At 45.2% G+C, this 24118-nt stretch overlaps 12 protein-coding genes across 12 annotated transcripts; 7 read left to right on the top strand and 5 right to left on the bottom strand.

Moving 5' to 3' along the window:
- Positions 1-180: 180 nt before the first annotated feature.
- CANTADRAFT_27581 (cardiolipin synthase) lies at positions 181-1490 on the top strand (the record flags this gene model as incomplete). The annotated part of the gene is made up of 1 exon (XM_020208152.1): positions 181-1490. A coding segment is annotated over exon 1 (910 nt), but the record flags the coding sequence as incomplete, so codon positions are not given.
- Positions 1400-2792, bottom strand: CANTADRAFT_334332 (uncharacterized protein). The gene is made up of 2 exons (XM_020208513.1): positions 2277-2792; positions 1400-2231 (listed from the first exon to the last, which is right to left on the bottom strand). Exons 1-2 carry the CDS (start codon positions 2350-2352, stop codon positions 1411-1413), a joined length of 897 nt encoding a protein of 298 aa, XP_020061941.1. The 5' UTR covers positions 2353-2792; the 3' UTR covers positions 1400-1410.
- Positions 2793-3715: 923 nt separating this feature from the next.
- Positions 3716-4186, bottom strand: CANTADRAFT_32017 (uncharacterized protein; the record flags this gene model as incomplete). Its single annotated transcript, XM_020208427.1, has 1 exon — positions 3716-4186. A coding segment is annotated over one exon (471 nt), but the record flags the coding sequence as incomplete, so codon positions are not given.
- A 713-nt stretch (positions 4187-4899) lies between these two features.
- Positions 4900-5409, bottom strand: CANTADRAFT_334000 (uncharacterized protein). The gene has a single exon (XM_020208510.1). It carries the CDS (start codon positions 5316-5318, stop codon positions 5058-5060), a length of 261 nt encoding a protein of 86 aa, XP_020061939.1. The 5' UTR covers positions 5319-5409; the 3' UTR covers positions 4900-5057.
- A 232-nt stretch (positions 5410-5641) lies between these two features.
- RCA1 (Rca1p) lies at positions 5642-6619 on the top strand (the record flags this gene model as incomplete). Its single annotated transcript, XM_020208491.1, has 2 exons — positions 5642-5876; positions 6261-6619. Coding segments are annotated over 2 exons (594 nt in total), but the record flags the coding sequence as incomplete, so codon positions are not given.
- A 2198-nt stretch (positions 6620-8817) lies between these two features.
- WOR1 (transcription factor WOR1) lies at positions 8818-11037 on the bottom strand (the record flags this gene model as incomplete). Its single annotated transcript, XM_020207044.1, has 1 exon — positions 8818-11037. The coding sequence occupies one exon, from the start codon at positions 11035-11037 to the stop codon at positions 8818-8820; it is 2220 nt and encodes a 739-aa protein (XP_020061937.1).
- Positions 11038-14144: 3107 nt separating this feature from the next.
- On the top strand, positions 14145-17071 carry CANTADRAFT_92398 (uncharacterized protein; the record flags this gene model as incomplete). Its single annotated transcript, XM_020211942.1, has 2 exons — positions 14145-14157; positions 15018-17071. 2 exons carry the CDS (start codon positions 14145-14147, stop codon positions 17069-17071), a joined length of 2067 nt encoding a protein of 688 aa, XP_020061936.1.
- Positions 17072-17492: 421 nt separating this feature from the next.
- Positions 17493-18329, top strand: CANTADRAFT_57457 (transcription factor TFIIE subunit; the record flags this gene model as incomplete). The annotated part of the gene is made up of 1 exon (XM_020210696.1): positions 17493-18329. The coding sequence occupies one exon, from the start codon at positions 17493-17495 to the stop codon at positions 18327-18329; it is 837 nt and encodes a 278-aa protein (XP_020061935.1).
- A 292-nt stretch (positions 18330-18621) lies between these two features.
- NTF2 (Ran GTPase-binding protein) lies at positions 18622-19163 on the top strand (the record flags this gene model as incomplete). The annotated part of the gene is made up of 2 exons (XM_020207043.1): positions 18622-18628; positions 18796-19163. The coding sequence occupies 2 exons, from the start codon at positions 18622-18624 to the stop codon at positions 19161-19163; spliced, it is 375 nt and encodes a 124-aa protein (XP_020061934.1).
- Positions 19164-19265: 102 nt separating this feature from the next.
- On the top strand, positions 19266-21274 carry CANTADRAFT_333988 (uncharacterized protein). Its single transcript, XM_020208509.1, has one exon. The coding sequence runs from the start codon at positions 19400-19402 to the stop codon at positions 21245-21247; it is 1848 nt and encodes a 615-aa protein (XP_020061933.1). The 5' UTR covers positions 19266-19399; the 3' UTR covers positions 21248-21274.
- A 27-nt stretch (positions 21275-21301) lies between these two features.
- On the bottom strand, positions 21302-21844 carry CANTADRAFT_8401 (U2-type spliceosomal complex subunit; the record flags this gene model as incomplete). Its single annotated transcript, XM_020211288.1, has 1 exon — positions 21302-21844. The coding sequence occupies one exon, from the start codon at positions 21842-21844 to the stop codon at positions 21302-21304; it is 543 nt and encodes a 180-aa protein (XP_020061932.1).
- Positions 21845-22147: 303 nt separating this feature from the next.
- Positions 22148-24018, top strand: MNN23 (Mnn23p; the record flags this gene model as incomplete). Its single annotated transcript, XM_020211078.1, has 1 exon — positions 22148-24018. Exon 1 carries the CDS (start codon positions 22324-22326, stop codon positions 24016-24018), a length of 1695 nt encoding a protein of 564 aa, XP_020061931.1. The 5' UTR covers positions 22148-22323.
- Positions 24019-24118: the final 100 nt, after the last annotated feature.

Here is a 24118-nt window from a genome sequence, read left to right as displayed (position 1 = left end):
AATCGATCAGTTTGTCGTTCGCCGTCGCGTAAAAATTTTTGGATCACTTGTGTACAGGATTTTGACACAGCCTAACAGTGAAGGAAGCAACAGAAATACGGAGGAATTTAGGGGTGGCTTCTCTAGTTTCAGTTCGAGAAGATAAATATGGAGGTTTAGGGGATCTTATTATATTTCCTTCTTTTTGGTTAATCTTCTTAGGTTGATTTTGCCACCATAAAATAGACAATAATTTTTCTTTTCATATTTGAATAGAATACTAGACAACCCACACCAATGCCATTGACAGCCAAGTACTTGTTTCTCTTCCAAGTTTGCCACTGGGAATTGTTGGATTCAGCTGGTTGTGCAATTCCATCGCTCATTGCTTCCCCATACGTCGGTGCGAAAATTCACAGCTGCCAGAGCTCGAAGGTTTCAGCCTGATAAATTGAGACAGTCCGCCCAAACGTCTAGAACCGTCCCTCCTTAAACATGATACAGGGAAGACTATTGAATCCGATAGGATTGGCCAATACTATTGGTAGACTTCGAATATCGACAGTTAGACCAGTTAGGTTCTTTCGTACACAATATCATGTGTCGAGCCAGGTCGCTAGTTATCCTATCACCTTGACCCACGTACTCAAGAATCCGTTCGGAACAAGAAAATACTCTAGCATCAAGCAGAGCCAGAACTCCAAGACTTCAGAAGAAGTACAAGCAGCTCGCCAAAGCCCTAATAAAATCACCTCAGAGAACCCAGTTCCGGATCTGGTCGAGCAAACTTCCAAAGCATTAACCAATAATTCCATTTACACAGTCCCAAACATCTTGACGTTTACCCGAATAATCAGTGCCCCATTCATCGGATACTTCATCGTCAATGGAAACACACAACTTGCATTGCTGTTGTTTCTGTATTCATGCATTACAGATTTCATCGATGGTTATATAGCCAGAAAATGGAACCTTAAGTCGGTACTTGGTTCCATCATTGATCCCTTGGCAGATAAGCTTCTTATGACTGTCTGCACTTTGTCTTTAGCATACATTAACTCCATTCCGACCTTGGTAGCGAGTCTTATTATTGGTCGTGATGTGATGTTAAGTTTCATGTCATTTTATTACCGATACAAGACTCTTCCTCCACCCAAGACTTTAGGAAGATTTCTTGATATTTCCAAGAATGAGACTATCAGTGTACACCCAAACATGCTTGGCAAGGTGAACACTGGGTTGCAAATGGTTTACATTGGTGGATTGGTCTTCAAACCAGTAGTTGAAAACTTATTGATGACGGATTTGGAGCTCTATTTCCAAGGAATGGGCATCTTAGTGAGTGTCACCACCGTTCTTAGTGGACTCAGCTATGTTTTCAACAACAAGTCTGTCAAGTTTTTGAAATAGAAAAAGGGTTAATCTATTCATTCATATATTTCCCTCTCTACCCCCGTCTGAATAGCTGAGTGAATGAAAGAAATGTAATATATTTGGATCGCCGTATGTGATCAACAAACCTAGTAGGACTTTGTTCTTGTTTCTACTGAAGGCATGTATCAACAAGATATTAAAAAGCATGAGCATCTTGGCTGCACTCTTCAGTTTGAGTTTGTAGAAGTATTTGCTATTTAGGCACCCGGACTTGGTGAAAACTGCTTGATTGGCATCCACAAGCTTCTGTATCGACGGGCTCTCGTGGTCAAAGGTGACGTTTAAGAGAGACATGATGCGATACACATTAGATAGGCAGAACTCAAGCACCTTCGTTTCAAAGTAGACGGGTTTGGCCATGTTTTGGTTAATTGTCCGTCGGAGGGCCTCGTAGATCTTTTTCAATGCTGCAAGCTTGTAGTTCAAATATGGTGAACAGCTGGATTCTTCCTCGATCAGGGCCACCGTGCACTCGTTGATGAGCCTGATGGTTGCAATCTTGACGAAGCACATGGCTTCGATTTGGTCAATGACAAGATTGATAAGCGAGTTCACAAGCAGACGATTGTCGGACTGGTTTGGCGAGCGAATGAGTTGCTTGAGAGCTCGCAAGAGGTCATCCACGTTGGTATTGCTTATGGAAAGCACTTCGTAAGGCAAAGTAAGCACCCCATGAGATCTACTGAAACCTATATCGTCCTCATCGCCGATTGGGGTTTTACGAGGAGATATCTTGCGTCTTTTCCTCTCTGCATGGATATTGTTTGGTTTGGTCACTCCGGTGTTTTCTATTTTCGTAAGAATTTTGCCAAAAATCTCTGAATGTTGTTAGGAATATCCACCGAAAGCAAATCAGTACTTACCTTCGTAGCCACAAGTTAATTTCTGACTACACTTGAGCCGAACTATCGCCACTGCTAAGGCAAACGACTGACTCATGACAGGTGTAGTAATAAAGGCTGCAAAAACTATTTTGCTGAGGAAAAAGCATTAATGTAATTTAAACAATCGTAGAAGGACTTCAGTGGGATAAGCTCTTTCAATTAGTAAGCTATATTGAGTATAAATAACGATATAGCTATCTTAGCAGATGACCCAGAATGATGGCAGCCGAAACCAAAGGGAGAACACTTAAGATGGCTATAGTTGTTTTGTTTGGGACTAGAACAATTGAAATATCATGAGATATCATACTGCTAAAGATGCTACAGCTAACTACACAACTGAAGGAACCTCTAGCGATTCATACGACGAAGAGCTCAATTTCTCAATTAAAGTTCCAATAATAGGAACAAATAGAAACTATAAGGTACTATTCAGTGATTACTGCCACTTTGGTGTAAAGTATTATTTCTAAGCATCACAGCTGTTCATTTAGAGGAGCTGGAAGTTCATTGACATTAGAGCTTGTACTGGATATGAACAGAGGGTTGAGCCAATATACTATTTATTCTGACAACTTAATAAGAAACAAGGAGAATGGCCAATGGTTTCAGACAGAGCCTTTGTTCCTTTTCATCAGGAAGGCAGAAGTATGTCGTGTATTCATTCTCCCTAGTGGCCAGGGGGACAATTCTGGTATTCACTTCTAAAAAATGCTACATGATTATGCAAGAGGAGGCAAGCTAGGAACAGCACGTATTGCTGTTGGGGGGCGTGGAATACGATTTTGGAAAAAGATAGCACTAAGATATTGCACGAGGATGAAATATTCATGAGATTAATATACATCAAATGGTTCATGCAAGGTGAAGTGACCACGAGATTATGCTAAGAAATCTATATCAGCAGTTTCCCAAAGGTGTACTATTCGTGAGAATATGCTAATAAGCTACATCGACTGCTCCCATAAAGGTGAGACATTCAGGAGATGGATGCTGATGAATCTATTTGCTGCTTCCCAAATGGTGAATATTAATGAGATTATGCTATTAACTGCACCCGTAATGTTGGAATACAGGAGAATGATGCTAGATGTGCCTGTTAAGGTACCTCGGGTGCTGCAAACCGTGGAATAATTCCACTATTAGTTTTATTAAAGGGCGACAAGCGCATATGCTGGCTGATTTTTTGGTGAATATAATCTTCTGGGGCCATGAACCCATATGTGAAATGCTATTGGGAGCTCGAGCTCCACGATAGTGCTATGAAGGAAGTTTTTGATGGAGTAAACGATATTTTGGTGGCTCCGGGAATAAATTAAAGTACGGATTTGACTCTTTGTGAATTTATGGTGTGAGGAATTTGGGGGTTGGACTCTTTGAACCTAAATCTCCAGACTAACCTCCCCATCCTCTGGAACTCGTTCCCGCATCCGTACCCATATCCTTCGTCTGACAAAGTTCCCAGTATAGTACTTTCCCTTCCAGGTAGAATCGCTCAACGTCTTGTTGAACACTATGTTCGAGTATACCCAGCCCTGGTCGTCCACATCATTGTACATCAAGATGTACCAAGAGTCCCACGTCCATTTCCAGTCCAAGTCAGGCAATGGATAGTTGACTATCGAGTTCTCCGAGAGTACAATGGGCTTCATGTGGAGCAGCTGGTAGTTGGGAGGGTCCAATAACGGGAGCAATGTCTTGTTGGAGAATAGAGGAATGCCAAAGAATTTCATGCCTCGTTGGTTCTCGATGACAAAGTCGAACTGGATGTCAAGATGGAGAACCGATGCATTGAACGAGGTAAGCACTTCGAAGACATGCGAGTGCTTGTTTTGAGCGTGGTGCTGGGCTATTAACTGGAGATTGAGACGCTGGATGAGGTGCACGTACACCTGGTGGGTGGATCGTGGCAGTGCTTCAGGGCCGCATGGTATGGCCATTATCCATGGTGGTGTTGGTTGCTGAATGGCCTGTTTGTGTATCCAGTCACGTTTTTATTATCACATGATCAATATTAGCATGATATTGGTTTTTGTTCAGGCTAATCCAATCAGAGAATCGAGTTACTGATTTATCAAACAGTATTCAGTGCGCTTAGACACACTTAAGCACCGTTGAAGTTCGGGGATTTACCAGCTATTTATGCGTAAACATCCGTACTCCATAGCTGGTCAAGTGACTTGCCTCACGTGTGACACTCTCACCAATTTATAGGTTTGCACCCGATGGTAGTGAGTTTTCCGCTTGTATCCAGGAGAAGACCAATTGGTAACCTTATATCTCAAAAAACTCAGTATCTTCTCGTCGCTACCCAGGGTCAGGCGGGTCTCTTGTATCGCAATGTCGTCGAACCAGTGTCGTACATGTCGCATTTCATCCGGTCACATGACAGATGTCACGTGACTAATGACACCTTCGTATATTCTCGACAAGCGGATACTTAGGTTACGAACTCGTGGCACTATCACTGGATTCCCTACCGGTTCCAACAAGGCGTGCTTGGGCGAAACACTGCTGCCAAAGAAGCGGATCCAGGCGAAAATCGTACGATATTAACGGCACAGCAACTACTTCGATGGGATCGGATGTCTTTCCATTCTTTGTGCCACCAAATGGCGAGATCGCAGCGGTGTTAGGAACAGCACAATTCACTGCTTAACCCCGGACTTCCGTCGTGGCTCCATTTTCAGCACCTCCAACAATAGTCCGTCCCCTCCGCAGCCGTTCAGATGCATTCACAGACTAAAGCACCGTCGGATCCTACACAAAATCTCGTTGGCTCCGTCGCCACACATGTACCATCTTCGGCCGTGGTGTCTCGGAATGGGCCTGCGCATGCATACGGAGGCATAAAATCGGAGATCCACGGGTATGCATAATTGGAGCCCTCCTAACTCCCAAAAGGTGGATTCTGGGCGGCTTCCCTGACGCACAGTCGCTACTCCTACAAACTCCAGCCAGGTAACAAAATATCTCCACCTTCGCTAGCGGAACAGCGCTCACACACAAAAAAAAAAACATCTACCACCAACAGCACTTTTCATTCTGGGACGCTAGATGACCATCGCCTGCTAGCCACACCCGCAAACACTACACCACCCACATACCAGTCATACTACCAACATCAACGAAACCACCAGCCCCTCTTTTTCGAGCGAACTGCCTGCTCTACTCAGTCCATTACACGTATTACTAATTCCGCCATGTCCAAGGACGCTATAATGCTGGTACCTGGCCAGGACGAGACTGGGTCCACCACAGCAGGCTCCAACTCCACCAGCAACACCTCATCAGGCACAGGCTCTGCCATCCATAGTGAGTCCATCACCTTCAACAATTTCCAGTCGTCTCCCTTCCACAATCCGTTCGACATCTCGTCGTATCCCATCACAAACCCCCCTCTCTTGGACTCCACCATGATGATTCCCTACTACTCCAGCGATGGGGTCCCGCGAAGACGTAGAATATCCATTTCCAACGGCCAGATAGGCCAGATAATCAACCACGAGGCGTTGTTCGAGAGCGAGCTCATGGGCTTCGACGACCCAGCGTATCCCTACCATCCCAGCCAAGGCCAGCGTGCACTGCTTCAGCAGGCACAGCTCCAGGCGCAAATTCTGGCTCAACAGCTGCAACCCGTGCGCCAGCCAGTGGTGCAGAACGTGGCCCAGCCAGTGGCGCCAGCCGTAGCACAACCAGCACCAGGCGTGGTGATAAATGGACAAGTTAACCAGGTTAACCAGATCAACTCCCAGCCGATGGTGATGAATAACTTTCCTGTGGGAATGCCTTTAGCTTCCAACATCCAGGTGCTTCAGCAAGTACCTCCCGCACCACCAAGCCAGCAGGAGCCAGCACCGCGTGATCCGCTCGAGTCGCTCGATCCGCTCGATCCTCTCGACCCCAAGTTCATAAAAAGAAGTCCTTCGTCAACTGGCCTTCTCAGCGGAACCGTCTCTTCAGCACATTCTACAGGAACACCTGTCAACGAACGCGATAGTGCCAGAGAGGCCGATTCCTCCATCACCGACGCAGCAGGAGTGCCTCCTCCCAACCACCAATTGATCTACAACAACGAGGTGATATACAACCCAAACAACGGCCCTATACCTGGAACCGCAGCATGGAAGAAGGAGCGTTTGCTAGAGAGAAATAGAATAGCAGCCTCCAAGTGTCGTCAGAGGAAGAAGCAGGCCCAGTTGCAATTGCAGAACAACGTCACCAAGTACGAGCAGCGGCTCGTGGAAGCGCAGCGCAAATTGGGCAATTGCGAGAAGTTAATTGCATTAATGAATAGCCACATCGACGAGTACTTCACCAAAGGAGACCCAGCCAGCTTGAGTGCGTTGAAGAAGTACTCAAAGATCCAGAATGCTGACGATTTGGATGACTTGAACGAGCTCCATGGCTTGAGCGACTTGTGCATAGACTAACGGGGGATGTTTCCGAGCATATTTATAGAGACACAAGGAAGGTGGGGCAAAAGAACCAGGATGGTGGTCGACACAAAATAACCAAGCATGGAGCTCGACGTGGGACCATATCTTTGGCACCCATAATGGTAGAAGAACCAACCGTGAAAGCCGATGTGGTACCGTATCATTGGTCCCAGGATGGTCCAAAAGAACCATTGGTCCCAGGATGGTAGAACGATCAGATCAACTCCTTCAATTGTTTCTTCAGAGGGTCCAAGAAAGGTAAAACCACGGCCCAGTCCGTTTTCTGCCCCAAGAAGAGAGTGTCATTTGCCTGTACTTTGTGGTACACATGTTCTCTGGAAGAGAGAGCCCGTTCTTTGATTTTTCTAGTTCTTGCTGCCCAAAGGTGATCTTATCCTTGGGACAGGTATAATAATTCATATGCTAAGATTTTCATTTCTAGAATCCCGGTGACTTTTGGTAACCATCGTGCCGAGGAAGTTGTGACAGTCTTTATCTTTCTTCTAATTGATACATTGTACTATATACGTTGTAACCAGCAAGATCCCCCACGCAATCTGTCAATGCTTGGGAGACGTACTTCCGCAGGAACCATGCACAGATACATGCACGGGAATACATTCTGGACACGTCCAGTGACAGGTCCGGGTCAAGTGCCCTCCGCGCTTAAAGCGCAAATTGATGCATCGAGAGAAGGGCCTGATTACGTCCACCAGCTATCAACGATGGTCCGATTTTATGCGGATTATGGGGCTGGCCGAGGCAGAGGCTTGTAATTGCGCCTGCACATAGACGACCGATCCACGGTTCGGCTATTTGGATGCGAAGAATAACTTCGACAGACGTACACTCCATCACTGGCACTGGCGTGTTGGAGAATATTCCATGCGGGGATTATTTGGAGGACAGTGACCGCAGAGGGAGGATAAAATATCGATATTCCCCCACATAACATGTGGGAAAGTGCCTGGGACGATCAGAGTCACCACAACCTACTGTCTGGTGTCGGCACTTCAAACCTCGGATCCACATGCAAGAACACTAACGACTTCAGTGCCACGATGCATTTGACTGCGGACACAGGAGTGCATTATCGCGAATCAGGTTTCCCAATACTTACGCTCCCTCCAAGTGCACCCCTCACCTTAACAATAGGTGGATGCACGTCTTTGGTTGATGACCCTCGTGTAGGGGCTACTAATACGAGTCTGATAAAATGCGAGGGTATTTTGTCGCGTGTCTGAAAATATAAAGAGTCTGCAGCAACGCACAAAATAATTTCAGGGCCCATAACTTAGTTAGTCAATCGTGCATGGAGCCATCCTGACTGGGGTGAACTCCGATGGATCCATGCGCCCAACCAGCGGCCTACATCTCGCAAGAGTCTGCTCCGAGCAGATGAAACATCTGGATCGATCCATGCCTGTGCGCCGCATCCCCGAACTTCTCTCTTTCCAGGAAGCGGCGACAGCAATTTCCGCTTTTTGCCTGATAGACGGTTGTCAGTCTGGTCGCTCCCCATTTGAACTCTATTTCCATCCGATAAATATGCATGCCCATGAGAACAAAAGTATAATTTGAAAGCGCCTTCTACAAGGTTAAAAGTACACGAAGGGCCCTTTTCCACCCTTCGCTTATTTTATACTATTGTGTACGATCTAAAAAGTTAGTAACGAGTAAGAATGTTCCAACATCCGCTCATCCTGGTGTTCTGGCAGTGATTTCCGTTTGCTCGACAATTCTGGACCTTTGCTGGTTACTCAAGCATCCTCGCCTTATCTACAAGAATCCACCTGCAATCATTTTACTAGGGCATACTAAACGAAAAGTTGCACTGGGAGTCATAAGCAAGAATTAAATAGTATTACAAACATAGCTCCTATAACAGTATAAGGTACTTTTGCAACCAACATGGGATTCTCATATGTCAACCTAGAATTGAACAAACGAACCGTTCTGAACCCACACGATCTAATAATACACCGTGTCAGGCCAGAAGAATGGAGTGGACTGAACGAATAGAAAATTACTCCAATAATTAAGTGTGGAATCAGAACTGGGACGATTCTGTTGATGGATGTTCAATTCGAGTTTTGATACCCGTAGGAGCCAGTGTTGGTGGTAGCAGAACCTGAAACAGCAGGAGTAGGCACAGAAGTTTCCTCGGAACCACCAGCCAAAGTGTTGCTACTTCCGGACATTCCAGTAGTGTTGTTTGCTAATGGATGCGACGGATGCATGTAAAAATGATGTGGAGTACCACCTAAATTAGAATGTGCGTTGACGCCTCCAGACGTAGCAGTGCTGTTGATGGGATGGTACAAATGACTCGAAGGGCCACTCACGCTACCACTGACCTCTCCTCCCTCATTTCCTGCTAATGGGGGAGGGGCAGAACTGATATAAGGGGCAGAAGACCCAATTGGTGGGTTTGTAGTGAACCAGCCACCCGAGCCGCTATTTCCAGTGGTGCTGCTGATACTATTGGTAGACGTTCCTCCACTGCCACTGCGATAATTCTTTTTGGTTGGTGCTCCTGACACTACACCACTGAAACTGTTAGAATTCGAGCCAGCTGGTGGGATATTACTATTAATTGAGCTGACCGAACCGTTGGAAACCCCTCCACTGATCGAGAATTGATCGCTGGAACCAGAGATAGACCCTAACTGATAAGATTGTTGTAATTGTTGGGGAGCCTGTTGCTGGGTCAGATGACCCTGTTGGTGTGATTGTGACTGCTGGGAAGCTTGAGAATGATGTGGCGCCTGGTGTTGCTGTTGGTTGGCATATAGCTGTTGTTGGTAGTGTTGTGGGAACGGAGGGAAGAAAGAGTTTGCAGAGTTGCTTGCATTCACGAGATTTGCCTCGTGTTGCGGTTGAGCTATTTGGGCATAACCAGGATGGTATTGCTGGGGAGCAGCCATGTTTAACATTGGAACTGCACCACTAGCCGTAGACGCTGGGCCCGAACCTGCACCAGGAACATTACCAGATCCTCCCAATGCAACACTATTTTGACCGTAGGAAAAGTTGGATTGATGGGGAGCGCCAGTGAAGGGGTTGATGAACGTAAGTTCATTTGCAACCACTGCATTGTTTGTCTGCTCATCCTCCCGCTTAATGTTGCCGCTATTGTTTGAAGGATACTGCGAGTAATCAACAGGCAACCCCTGGTGTGCCCCTGTTTGATATTGCAGAACCTGTTGCGTTTGTTGCTGCTGAGTCACGGGAGATAGGTACTGCTGGGCAGAGGTAGTATGGGTTGGTGGATGTGAGTTGTGGCGTGAATTGTGACGAGAAAAGCCTGGTGGAATGTTTTCAGCGCCCTGCTGCGATTGCACGCCAAACTTTTGCATATATTGCATCTGTTGTGGCGAGAGCATTTGGTGTTGGAGTTGCTGATGTTGTAACTGCTGCTGATGCTGGCCAGGATGTTGTGGCTGCGATTGCGATTGGCCACGATGCTTGGCCACAAGCGCCTGGTTTGGCGCTTGGGGGGCTTGCTGCAATAGCGACATATTTTGCAATTGGTAGTTCGTGTCCAAAAAGTAGTAGGCCTCGTCCTCCATAGGGATCTTGCCGCCCAAAGACGAGTCCTTGACAGAGTTCCAGAGCGCGTTGGAGATTGTGAGGTCCTTCAAATCTGTCTTGGAAGGTCTCTGCAACTTTCCGTTCAACACGTCATCCGCGTTGTAGTAGCTGATTAGATGGATGGTTTGCTTGGCCACTCTCTTCTCGATGTGCAACTCTTTTGTGGTTGTAGTGAGGCTTAGGGTCTTCTTGATGAGCCCCTGGTCCTTGAACACGTACGAGGTCACCAACGCACCTAGCGAGTTTTTGTTGGAGTTATTGTTGCTATTGTTGTAGTCCAAGGCGCCTTCGTTTTGGGGTAGGAGCTGCTGAGCATGCGGAATGGATGGGCCTCTCTGCTTAGCACCAGTCGACGACGACGTCGAGGTGTCCAAAGGATCTTGGTCCACGCTGATCTTGCGTCTCTTCTTCTTCTTGTCGTCTTTCTCACTGAGCGAGTGTTTATCAAGCTCTCTATACACGAGAAAACGACCCAAGATCCGCGACGGCGACCAGGCAATGCCATCTGTCCATCGCTTGATGCCTGAGTGTTCCTCAATGAACACGAAAACGTTGCCTGACTTGATCAAGCTTGGTCTCTCACGTTCGTGTGGTCTTCTGGGGACCAACTCCAACTGCTTGTCCACAATCTCCTGGATGATCAAGAGAGCGTCCTTGGTGGAGCCCACATACCCGTAGTACGTCGGGTATAGTTTGGATGTCGACATGTGGCTGGGTAGATGGTGGTTAGTCGCTGGCAAATGGGTGGTAGTTAGCCGCTGAGGATGGGGATTTCAGATTTCTGAAGTAAGGGTGGTGATTACCGCTGGGAAATGGGGTTTAAACTATTGAAGTAGGGGTGTTGTAATCCTGCTGGCAATAGGTGGTGGGTTAGCCGCTGAGGATATTGAGGCCTTAATTGATGGTCCAGATAACGATTACTGGTTGAACCCCCTTGGCTAGATCGAGAACGGAGGCGTACAGGTTAGGTGTGACTGCGTACGAAGCTCAATTGTCCACGATCAAGAACCAGTAGGACCCTGTGATAAACTGTGAATGGCTCGCTTTTGAGCTTGCAAGTGTTTGGTGGGCCGAACACCAACCTGCAGTTATGTTTCGACTTCCTGATGACCACTAACTGAGTCTACTCCAAGAGAGATAAGCGCTTACCTCTGGTAGGTGTGAAGTTAGGATTGAAATTGAGACACCGTGAAAATAGTAAACGCAAGACTAGGTCCAGTATATAAGCAAAATGTGTTGTACGTTGTAATTGTATTGTCAGTGTATCGATAGCGAGGCGGTAGCACTTAAAGACGCAGACAGACAAAGACAGCCAGACAGACAAAGAACAAAAACAGACATGGTTTGTAGAATTTTTTTACAGAAAGGTGAGGGTCCGAGTATCCGATTTGGACGGCGTTTTCGCTCTTGGGCTGGCAAGAGTCTCCCGAGAGTGTGGGTTTGCTGTTCTGACTGCAAGCCCTCTAGGGGACTGGCCGCAACTAGTGGGTGCTGGTTAGTTGGGCTCGACATGTCACTCTTTTGTCTCAGCACCCTGAACAGTTGCGACATTATTATCTACAGCTGGTACAGGCCGCATTGCATGTGCAGTGCATGAGAAACGCACACGGCGTCTAAATATTATGTATGTCCAATATCTTCGGGGTACGAATTTGGGAAGTTGGCCCATTTCTTCGCTGAGCATTGCAGGTGAATGGTCATTATTGGTACCAACCTCACGACAGTCTTTCCCGGACGTGGCCGGTCGAGTTGCGGGAGCTAGGTCCCAATATTTGCTTCACAAACTCGAGATGCGGGCGGCGGACATAACACTCACTAGTGTACCCAGACGTGCACATGACAGCATAAAGGACAGACGAACCTTCAACGCTTAGCGGTTATATTTTTAAAGTTGGTAGCCTGAAAGCCTGCACCCATCCTGACCGCAGATTTAGTTAAACTTTTGAAAGCCGAGGGACGCGCTCGTAACGGCACCGCTGCATTACTCGGTATGCCGGAGGTGGTAAACCAACTGAATTGCGTTCACGTCGCAGTGGAGCACGGTGCGTTGGTATGGCATGGTCCACTCTGATTTGCTTATCGTCCGCAGCCATCTTTGCAGCATGGCTGTGCAAAATATTATCTGCGACTTTATGTATGTTTAAGTTTGGCTTCCAGCATGATTGTGATTTAACCTCTGGTACTTTAATCATGGAACATCCAAGCTGCTAACCAAACTGCACACTTCCGGGGCGAATAAACTCCTCTGGTGAGTGTCTAACGCATCTTGTGATATTTCTTGAGTTGAAATTGAGGCTGATACTTTCGGCCGAGTCCACATCAACTTCCCCGACGGATTTCACCCATTCCCACCCATTTTAAGCAAGCACAACTGGATGTAGACGACGCCGATCTTCACCAACATTATAGTTCTTCTGGCTGGTTCTCATGCGGCTGACCGTCTAGAAACCTCCACATTCAATTACGAGACAGGAATGAAGTATTTGTTTTGGGACAGACCTGACTACTCACCCCTTTTTCCTGCATAAGATTGATTGTTTATCGTGTTCCTTAAATGCGGCAATTCTTTCCAGATATTTTGCATGCATGCGTCCATCTAGGCGTCCTCTTGAAATATGGAGACAATATTTTCTCCGATTAGTTATCAGACAATTAGCCTAGATTATTGTGGATTAACTTAGACGAAATTGCTGACTTGTTAGGTGCACGGTAGGAAATATGCCAATAATATGTCCTTGATGTTGCGCTGAATCATGTACGGCGCACCACCGATACGGTTGCTACCCCATGTCTGACGTTTCACGCCAATATAATATATTGGTACACAGTGGGGTATTCTAGTAAGTTGTGGAAACAGCGGTGGAGGCTTAGACTCGACAATACTCTCTTAAAGTTGCCGGTTTCACAAAGCGTTCTTCAGTACGGTCGAGACCTCTGCATACACGAGCCTTACATTCGAGAAAGTCCACACCAAACAATGCTTTATCCCCATTTATTATATCGGGAGGTGAAGAAATAGAAGCTGGTGGCTGGAGAAATAAGGTTATGGGGTTCCAGTTCGGGGAAGTATCTCCAAGTTGTTATTCTCTATCACGTAGACAAACCCCGTGATGCATTGTATCTGCGATAAGAAAGGCAAAATACGCCTTTGAGAATGTTTAAAGTGGTTTTCAGTCGCAAAATGTCAGATTCTTGCAGATTTGACCCAAAATAAGGTTGGACGCGCATTTATACGTCCGCACAGTTGCCACTATAGACTATTCTCACTGGTTCAAATAGGTTAATATACATAATGGGTCGTAAAAGGCGTTTAAAAAGTCAACCACAATACAATTTTCAGCCTAGGCGTCCCACCAGAAAACCTTCATACAAAATGGGGATCTTGCACCTGAATAAAGTTGGCATAATATGTCACCCTGTGTGGAGCCTGGTGATTGTCTTGCAAAGACTAATGCTATCTTGACAGCATCCCGCCCACTGCCTGGGCCTGCCGATGTGATCTAATCGAATCATTACCGACGCATGGCATATGCACGTGCCAGCGACACCACCTAACCGCATACAACATGGATGTGTTGTTTTCGGTACTTGCTTCGATGGGGGAAGTCACGGGGTCCGAGTACCCACCATCAGGCCCTTTGCACCAACGCTATCAATTGCCGATACTTTACCCAACCGGGTTGTCTGACCCCACACCGCATCTGAATTACACTGCCAGACGTTGCATGCTGGTCCCGTGATCGTGCACTTTCGGGTCGCAAGTGCTCCCAGTTGAGCCGATCCACCACCAAAATCGCTCGAGTTAGCCCCTGAAATGCAGGCGGCCCGCAGCCAAGCATTTACGACGTGGCAACGTCTGTCTGGAGGCTGGGATTGGTGAGGGTACCAGCGACTAGGGGTGTGGCTGGCTGGGGCAACATCCATGCTTCACTACTACCATAATGATCACTTCAGCCCCCAGTCTGTCTAGCCTCGAGTCTGTCGAGCTTCGGGAGTCCGTACCCTGTGGCATTGATCCACCCGCACAAACATCAACGCCTGCAGTGGCATGGCCCCACCAACCGATCGCTCACCCCCAAGAAAAAACAATTTGGTCCGCGCAGACACTATCGGCCCCCGCTACCGTTAGTCACGCCCCGCAGCTAGATTCACACGATCACTGCTCATCCCTGACACTCCGTCCACACCACCACTCACACTGCCCCCTGGCTACCTGGTGTCAGTGCCGTGGTCCCACGTAGTTACATAACCAGATTGTTCGTAGTCGCAGCCGTCCGCAATTATCTCCCGAGTGCAGCGATCGACCCCACAACTATCTTTATTATTCCCCTATTTGCCACACGAGAGTAACGCTCCCGACAGAAGACACTCGTATATAGCCCAGCCTGGCTGCTTGTTTGAGACGTCCAGACACTACTGGCACGCATTCACCAACATAGACTGGATTGCCCCCTAAGAGACCGCATTGTGGATCACACCCCTAACGGTTACCTAACAGTCACGAGTCACATAAATAGTCACTGTCACCAGTCACTGTCACCAGTCATTTTCACCAGTCACAGTTCCAACCATCACCATCCCACACACACACTACCAGTCACACTATCAGTAGTCACACTATCGCCTGTCACTACTGCAACCATCAATTGTCACACTATCACCACTCACACTTTCCCCACAATGACAGATGCTATCGATTTCCGCTCCCACCTACCTCCCTACCGCTCGTTGCTCAACCCCACCGCACGCTACGACTACAGAACCCACTCGTTGGTCCCCATCAGCCAGAACGAAATGAACCTGCTCAGCCTGAACCTCCGCATGCACAACAACCACAACCTCTCGTTGAAGAGCTTGAAGTCGTCCAAGACGCCAGGCTCCTCCTTCAAAATGAAGTACAAGTCGTTGTTGAGCGATGTCTCCAGAACCCTCTCGATCCGTCTCAGCAATCCATATCTTCTTGGAGGTGCGCTGTCGCAATTCTCGTCCAACGGCATTCCACTGAGTGCTACCCTCACCAGCAGTTCCAAGGAGTCCACCCAGTCGCCACGCGCCGTGCCGCCGCCTCCGCCGCCTCGCTACTTGAGGAACTTGCCGTTGGAAATCTGGGACTTCATCTTCTTTTTGGTGGACGACAAAGCTGACTACAGGAACAGTCTCTACACATGCAAGCTCTTCTACTTACTCGCAAAACCGTACTACTACGAGCACATCGCATTCACATCCACGTATCGAGTAGCCCAGTTCATCTCGTACCTCCGCTTGAACTCAGAGGTCGGCAGGTACGTTAAAACCCTCGATTTGTCGGGGGTGCAGCCAGGGTTCATCGAGGACCAAGAAGAGCCTGTAGAGGAGCCCACACACGGAAACGCAGTCATCCGGTTTGGAGACGATGAGTTAGGTGCAGAGTCCAACGAGAAGATCCTTGCAGGCTGGCGAGACTGGAAGTTTAAGAATAATCCGTTGTATTCTGTGCATCACTCGTCATCTGTTAGCTTAACAAAAATTGCATCCAACTCCCAGATTCTGACGAGCTCAACCAAGTCGATGGCTTCGTCAGGAAAATATTCGACCACCTCCAAGCGGTTCTCCAAACCATTCAAGTATTTCAGAGAGAAGAAAAGAAGACGTTCGTTGAGCTCAGCAGGAGAACCAAATTCGAGAAAACTATTGAGACCCGACTATGGATACGCGGACGATGCTGAAAACCACGGAACCAGCTCAAATCATCGACTGGAACACCCTACTATCAACAAGTTTTTAATGAACTACTCGTCATCGAAGGATATTCCTGTGGGCTACGTATTGCATTTAATTAATTTGTGCCCAAACGTCGAGTCCTTGAATTTGGGAAATTTGTCATTGTCCATTGATTATGAGATCAGCAGATCAATGATCTATAAGTACCAAACCTTCGATTTGATGAATAACTATCCGAAGGCTTTGGTGAAGAATATAGATGACATTATGAGCCTTGATGATGGAGAAGATGCATTAACATACGAGGGGAGTTTTCTCAACGCGGAAACTTTTAGCATTCACAATACTATCGCCAACTCCAATACATCAATCCGAAATGGCTTCGCCAACGGATTCAAACCACACCAACCAACATCATCTGCATCATCCGTTTATTCATTGGGAGCATTTGCTAAGCCTATTCTAAAATACAATAGCTTGTTACCTCCATTGCCACAAACAGTAACAGATATTTCATATCTCAACAAAGGAGACGGTAAAGTTTACTTGAGTGATCTTAATCTCAAGTCCATCAATAATAATTATTTAAGGAAGGTCAATGAAGAGGAATTATTGACATGTATTCTTCGGGCACATGGGAAGAATCAGTGCCGTTCCAACAATTGTTTGCCCAATCTCAATTGTAAACCCAAATTGAAGTATCTTAATTTATCGTTCATGATTTGGTTAAATAAGAAATTGTCAGAGAAACTCATACGAGGATTATTATGTGATCACGTTTTAGGTTATTCAACAGAAGACTCACTGTCACTCGCAACAAGCGATGAGGTTCTTCGTTACAAACAAGATTTGGTGATTGACTTCACCGACTCTGGAATGTACAAAAACTTGCAGTGGGCCAAAAGAATTGATTTGAACACAATTGAAGGTTGTGACTTAGCCGATAAGATTATTAAAGATAATCTTTACGATCAATTTGAAGAGTTTACCAGAATGGAAAGAATAAGAAGAGGAAGAATGGGGGAAAACTTTTTAGCTTAAGTACTCAATAGGTATAAGTTAATGATTTACATGAATGTACCAGACATCAGGTCATCACCATTTCATGGATCTGCCAGGCCTGATGAATCAGGGGCGACCTCTAACAGCGATGGTTTTAAAGCTGGATCTTTTCAAACAGACTGCTCCGTTGAATCGATTTGTTTCTCTAGGAAATTCCAACAGGATTCAAGCCTGGGATGCACATGTTAACGCCTCCACGGTCGACGAGAAACTGAATAAAGATCCCTGTAGTGTGTGAAAATGTTTGGGGCGCATCTCACTTTTATACCCAAACCTTTTGTCCGGGTAACTATTCATTTCTCGCTGATCACGTTCTCCTAGTATAGAGACCACATTACTAGTTTAATAGGCTATCGATCTAGGCTATCACAAGAGGAGATCAACCTATCCACCATCAGCCATGTCAGATCTTTCTGCTCAGTTATCAGCATTCAAGAACAAAATCAAGAGTGGGCCTTCGGTCACGGTGGCCAGGCGTCCTGTGAATCCAATCCAGAAACCTTCATCCCCTGTGATAACGAAGCCAAAAATTGAAAATGGAGGAACCAAGCGTTCAGGACCTGATTCTCTCACTGAAGCTATCAAGAGGCAGAAGGTGTCTATGGGTGAGATATCTGGGTCCCACTTGTCGACCCAGTTGCACTTGGCAGTGGAATTTGTCAAGCAGCATGACCACCCCGTTTCCTTAGCCAAGCTCCAGAACTACTTATCGATGGATGTTAGCCACAACTTACTCCCTCTTCTTAAGGAGATCGATAGGCTCAAGTACGACCCAGAAACCAGTACTTTGGAGTACGTTTCGTTGCATAACATAAGAAATTCATCTGATTTATTGAATTATTTGTGGCCACAACCCACCTTTAAAGGCACTTCTGTGAAGGAATTGAGAGATGGGTGGAGTGGCTGTCTTGCTGCTATAACTGAGCTCGAATCTGAGAACAAAATTTTGGTTTTAAGAAACAAGAAGGAAAATGCTCCAAGATTGATCTGGGCAAATCTTGGAGGCCCATTAGGAACTGTTGATGAAGAGTTCAAGGATATGTGGAGTACTGTGAAATTACCGGATAACTTGTACCAAGCCTTAATTGATCAAAATTTGAAACCAACTGGTGCGGATCCAAATTTACTCATAAAGAAGCCTCAACAGCAAGAGAAGAAGCAAAAGAAGGCAAGAAGGGGAAAGATCACAAACACACACATGAAGGGGGTCTTAAAGGATTACTCCCAGTTGGTCTAAATCAACATGGTCCGAGGAAAAGCAGAGCGCGATTCTTAATCAAATTGTTGCAAGATATTGCACCCAAATACGCATATAAAAATACACACAACCTAATGACTTCCAGTAGCTACTGGTTCGCTCGAGGTAGGCACTTTTGTTACAAGAACATGTTGTGAATGACCACAGATTATTTAATGCGCATTTTTTAGAACGGCGCGTAAATTCCCTCCTGTACACTGGGTTTTTTCTATAATTGCAATGGAAGCCCGTAGTCAATACCAGGATCTGATTCCATCAAAGATTAGCCATCATGTCTGGTAAGTATTAGAAGAAGCACACCTGAGAGCAGCGCCTTCAAGTAACGTGCTCAGTATTGCTCGCTGATTGGTAAGGTCAACTCAATGATCTTGTAAATCCGTCTAATCTGGTGCAACTGAACCAATGCTCTACACGGAATGCTTTCCAATCACATACTAACAAGCAGTTGATTTCAACACTGTCGCAAATGAATTCTGCAAGTTCTACTATCAACAATTCGATTCTGATAGAACTCAATTAGGAAACTTATACAGAGACCAATCAATGTTGACATTCGAAACTTCACAATTGCAAGGTGCCAAGGACATCGTTGAAAAGTTGGTTTCTTTGCCATTCCAAAAGGTTGCCCACAGAATCTCCACTTTGGATGCTCAACCAGCCTCTGCCAACGGTGACATTTTGGTCATGGTCACTGGTGAATTATTAATTGACGAAGAACAGAACCCCCAGCGTTATTCTCAAGTCTTCCACTTGAACCCAGATGGAAACTCCTACTACGTTTTCAACGACATCTTTAGATTGAACTACTCTTAGGCAATCAAACTTATGCTTACAGTCAGTATCTAAGCGATTAATGCTCGAAGAGATTCAAGCTATATAATCTTAATACTATCTTCTATTCGAATCTAGTTGTTGTAGTGTAGTTATTTATCCGTTCCAATAGTGGTTGTAGACGGTGCTATAAAAACACACTTGTGACGGCATTTTCACGAGTGCTGAAGTGCGCCTGTTTTTTGGAATGTTATTGATCCCCTTTTCTATGCTCCAACATGCTGGATACTAAGCCTGTGATACCAAGAAGACCCAAGAAGACACTCGATAAAGAGAAATCCCATTCATCCAACTTCAGTGATGCGGAACTCCCTGATGGTACAAGCGTCCCTTTGAACGCTGCACCAACTCAGAATGAGGAGGAGAGTCTTGCTACAACTTCAGAAAACAACGACCTAATTCCGTCGAGCATTATAAGCCATATCGAACCAGAGGGTCCAAAGATCCCAAAGAGGCCCGTCAAGAAGAGTCTGAGCCCAACTGGCCCAGTCGTTGACGAAGAGGGCCCCAAGAACAACGACGTGGCGGCTGACAATAACCACTCAATTGAGCCAGAATCAAAGCTAATTTCCGAATTGTATACACCTAGAGAATCGCAGGATGATCTATTGGAAGGTGATGGAGACGGCGACAAAACTCCAGGCAATTCGAACACGAAGATCACCTTCAAGGACCAAGAAGACGACAGTGGTGCACCAGTTGCTGATTCATCTAGTTTCGATGATGATGTTGAGACTGTATCCCAGGATAAAGAAGAGGGTTCACTTGAAGAACTGCGTCAAACTGGTGTCATCGAAGATCAATTGACTCTTCCCGAAAATTCTGAGAGTGTTTCACAAGCTGTCGTTGACGAACAGAGCGAGGCTGATACCCCAAACGAAGATGCAACTCTTCAAGAGGTAGAACCAATTGATAAAGAGCAAGATTCAGAGGAAATAAACCGAGTTTCTGAAGATACTTTGGCTAGCGTCATAAGCTCAAATGCAAATCCAGAGAACAGCACTATGGACCACGTTAATTTAGCATCGAATTCCGAACTAGAAGCACCAGCAGCTTCCAATGAACTGGAATTTGCAGGATCCAACGAATCTCTAAAAAGTGAACATGGTGAAGGAACAACAGAATCTGGATCAGTGCAACCGCAAATTGCGAAAGTACCACTAATTCCTAGTAGACCTAAGAAAAAGGAAGAAAGCACTCCATCTCAAGGCTCTGAGTCCGAGTCTTCAAATCCAGTGACCCCAGCCATTCCGACCCGTCCCAAGAAATTTAAGCCTGAAGTTAAGGAAAAGGAAGAATCAGAGGTTAGTAACGAAGAAAAGACAAAATCCAAGCCACCACCTCCTAAGCCAAAGAAATTGTCCTCAAAAATAGCTGCTTTCCAACAAATGTTCACACAACAAGCACTGCCATTACCTAAACCTTCTACACCCCAAGAAAGACCTGATGGTTCTAACTCGAATAAATTGTCTACAGATAAAATGAAATTTGCAGCAAACTTGCAAGGGATGTATGGAAGAGGAATTGCTTTGCCAGGTATGGTAAATCCTCACATGCAGAGTCTACAAACAGGGGAATCTAAGGAAACAACCGAGACAGGTGATGAAAAGGAAACAGAACCAAAACCCATAGTTAATGAAAGAAGAGCCAAAGGGCCAAGAGGAAAACGATTACCAAAAGCCTTGAAGGATCCAGTGAAGGTAGAAGCCAAGACTCGGTTCAATATCGTTACTGGTGAGATTTGGTCGATTGCTGTGTCTGCTCCTAAGAGTGACGTGTCAGATGGTACGCCAATCGATCCTGCAGAATCTTCTAGTGAAATATCCGAGATTCTTAGTACGTATCACACTGAAGATTTGACTCCAAATACAGAGATTGCTCCCAAGTTTAACCCTGAAATCCAAGACAGTGAGGAAAAACAACCTGCTGGATTGAATATCGTTAATGATGACGATCTGGTTCAGGTAAGGGAACCCGACTCTGCAGATCCAAAAGACATGATTAGTGTCGAAACTTCTGTGTTGGAGACATCTCAACAACAAGCAGGTTCAGAAGAAATTATCTAGATTGTTTATATTTTGAATCAATAATATTGATATGTATGACGTTTAATTTGACCTTCATTCATCAGATTTGTGTGTTACTCTAATTTCCTTAGAATTAGTTCTAGAGTTAAATCTTGGTTGATACTGATAGGTTGTGCGTGTTTCTGTTGACAGGCTATCGACCAGACTAACTGTGAGTTCACTCTTATTTGGTAGACGTATTTGCTCTTTATTTTGATTCAATTCCAGTTCCAGTTCCAACTCCGACTCGGATCCCTTTTTACTTTCTTTTAGTTTACTCCTTAGGTTGTTCACTTTCTGTTTGATTTGCTCCTCTGAGACGCCCTTCTCCTCGAGTTCATCTCTCAACTCCATGCACTGTATTTCCACTCGCCTTGATAGTTCTCTTTCTTTATCAACTGCTTGCGAGATGGGTTTCACCACTTTTGCAACTTGACCATGTCGAACTCTGAGCTTCTGCTCTAGTTTTCGTTTCTTGTAGTGTCCTGAAGTCAAGTCTTCGCTGGCATTTTTCTTGTTAGCAGACAAATTTGACTGTATATATCCGGAGGTACCAGAGCCTCTGGCACTTTGTAAACCTATTCCATTGTAAGACATCCCGAGTGTGCCCCCTATACTGCCCAATTGGATGCAGATGATTATCACTTTAGATCTAAAGTCACGTGCCCGTTTTATGCGATGACTCCAGGGAAGCTATAGCAATTTCTCGGTGGAGAGGAGTAGAGAAGCAAGGGGCAACTAACTGTGGAGAGTACAGTTTCTGCTATTATTTGATAGTGTAATACATTTCTGATTCTTGAATAAATTGTTGTTTGAGATTAAACGATGAAGAGGGTTCAGCCGTTCGCAATAGAAAGATCTTCTCTTTCCAGTCTATCCTGCCGTATGAACCATAAAGACCAGAGAAAGCCAAAAAAATATTGTTATGCTAGTGCTGCATCTAGTCATAGGAGTATCTGTGTGCTAAAAGTAGAATTAGTTTGTAGCCTGCCGATCGCCGCATGCGTCTTTTTGAGCCGCTCATTGACGCGAACATCTATAAAGTCGCCTTGTAACGCCCTTTTCAGAAACTATCGATGATTCAACGAATTTCAAGGTTCCGAGCGAAGGTGGTGGTTGCTCTTGGTGTGCTCATATCAATCTTCATAGTGGCATGCTATACCACGCTAGATTACACTCAAGACCTAACATTCAAGACCATCAAACCGGAAGAGGACAAACCTGAACCAAAGCCTGTTGTGGGTCTCTACAAAACACCCGAGTCACATAAGTTTTGGGAAACAATTTTTGATACACTTGAGAACTCTGCTATTGAGATCGAGAACTTCGACGATGCCGTGAAATATGTCCCCAAAGAAGAACAACTTCTGGGGCCATTGACTAAAGAAGTCCTTTTGTCCAGAGCAATCATATCAGATGAAGTTATTAGCGAGATGAAGTTGAAACACGACAGGGTATTAGAGAACTTGCCTAAGAAATTCCCTACCTCCACCTACAAGAAGGGCAGTCGAGGGGTTGTGATGGTTGGAGGAGGAAGATATTCTTGGTTGTCGTATCTTTCAATCCTCTCACTTAGACAAACTGGTTCTGAGCTTCCTGTGGAGGTTGTCATTCCAACTATCAAAGAATTTGAACGGGAAGATGAATTTTGTTCAAAAATATTACCAGCATTAAATGCATCGTGCATTCTGCTTGCGGATACGTTCGGTCCAATGGTAATGTTAAAATGGCAAGATCAAATCAAGAGTTATCAATACAAATCATTGGCTTTGATGTCATCAACATTTCAACATATCCTTTTGTTGGACTCGGACAATTTTGCTTTACAGAAGCCCGAACTAATATTCGATAGTGAATTGTATGCGGCAAATGGAATGATAACTTGGCCAGATTATTGGCAAAGAACAGTTTCTCCAAAATTTTATGAAATAGCGGGAATTGAAGTCAATGAATTGAAAAGAGTAAGGTATAACCGTTTTCCGTTGAAAACTTCATCCAAAGAGGAGATGAATATGTCAGACGATGACCTTGCAAGTGTTCCTTTTCACGATTTGGAAGGTGCCTTACCAGATTTATCCACTGAATCAGGACAATTGATGATAAATAAAGCCACTCATGGAAAAACATTAATGTTATCACTTTACTACAATGTTTATGGTCCAAAATTGTATTATAAATTATTTTCACTCGGCGAGCAAGGAGAGGGTGATAAGGACACATTTGTTGCTGCTGCTGAAGTAACTGGAGAAAAGTATTATCAACTTAAATCTTTCATTCTCACAGCAGGCTACCTAGACTCGAATAATAAATTCGAAGGAGTTGCAATGGGTCAGAAAGACCCATTGAGTGACTACCAAATTTACCAAGAGAAAGTCCTCAAAGATGCTTCAACCGATAATTTATCAATTGACGAACAAATTAAGAAGCTCAAAGAATTACAGGATAAAGATTTCGAATCTCGTGCTGGCACTCCACTTTTCACATTGCATTGCAATTACCCAAAACTTGATCCATTGGATTTGATCACAAAGGACAACATTTATGAAAAAGACAGCATGAAACTCAAATACAGATTGTATGGTAATTTCAAATATCCGAACAACTCTGGAGATGAACAGAAAGAGATTGATTTTGAGGCTACCCAATGGGCCCATATAAATAAAGCATTGTGTGAGGATAAGTTGCAATTTGAGCACTTTTCCAAAGCAAATATGGAGGACGTATGCAGTTTCGCTCACAATCAAGTTAACTGGCTCTCATCTTCCGATTGAGTTAGACTCACTATGCTCGGATTAATTTCCATCTTAGTTACGAATCTTCTTACATTAATCTGTACAAAAAAGCATAATATATTTATCAAATAATTCTCAA

Source organism: Suhomyces tanzawaensis (genome assembly GCF_001661415.1).
Source record: "Suhomyces tanzawaensis NRRL Y-17324 unplaced genomic scaffold CANTAscaffold_9, whole genome shotgun sequence".
NCBI lineage: Eukaryota > Fungi > Ascomycota > Pichiomycetes > Serinales > Debaryomycetaceae > Suhomyces > Suhomyces tanzawaensis.
Note: the sequence above shows the minus strand (reverse complement) of the source record. Positions and strands in the feature narration are given on the sequence as shown.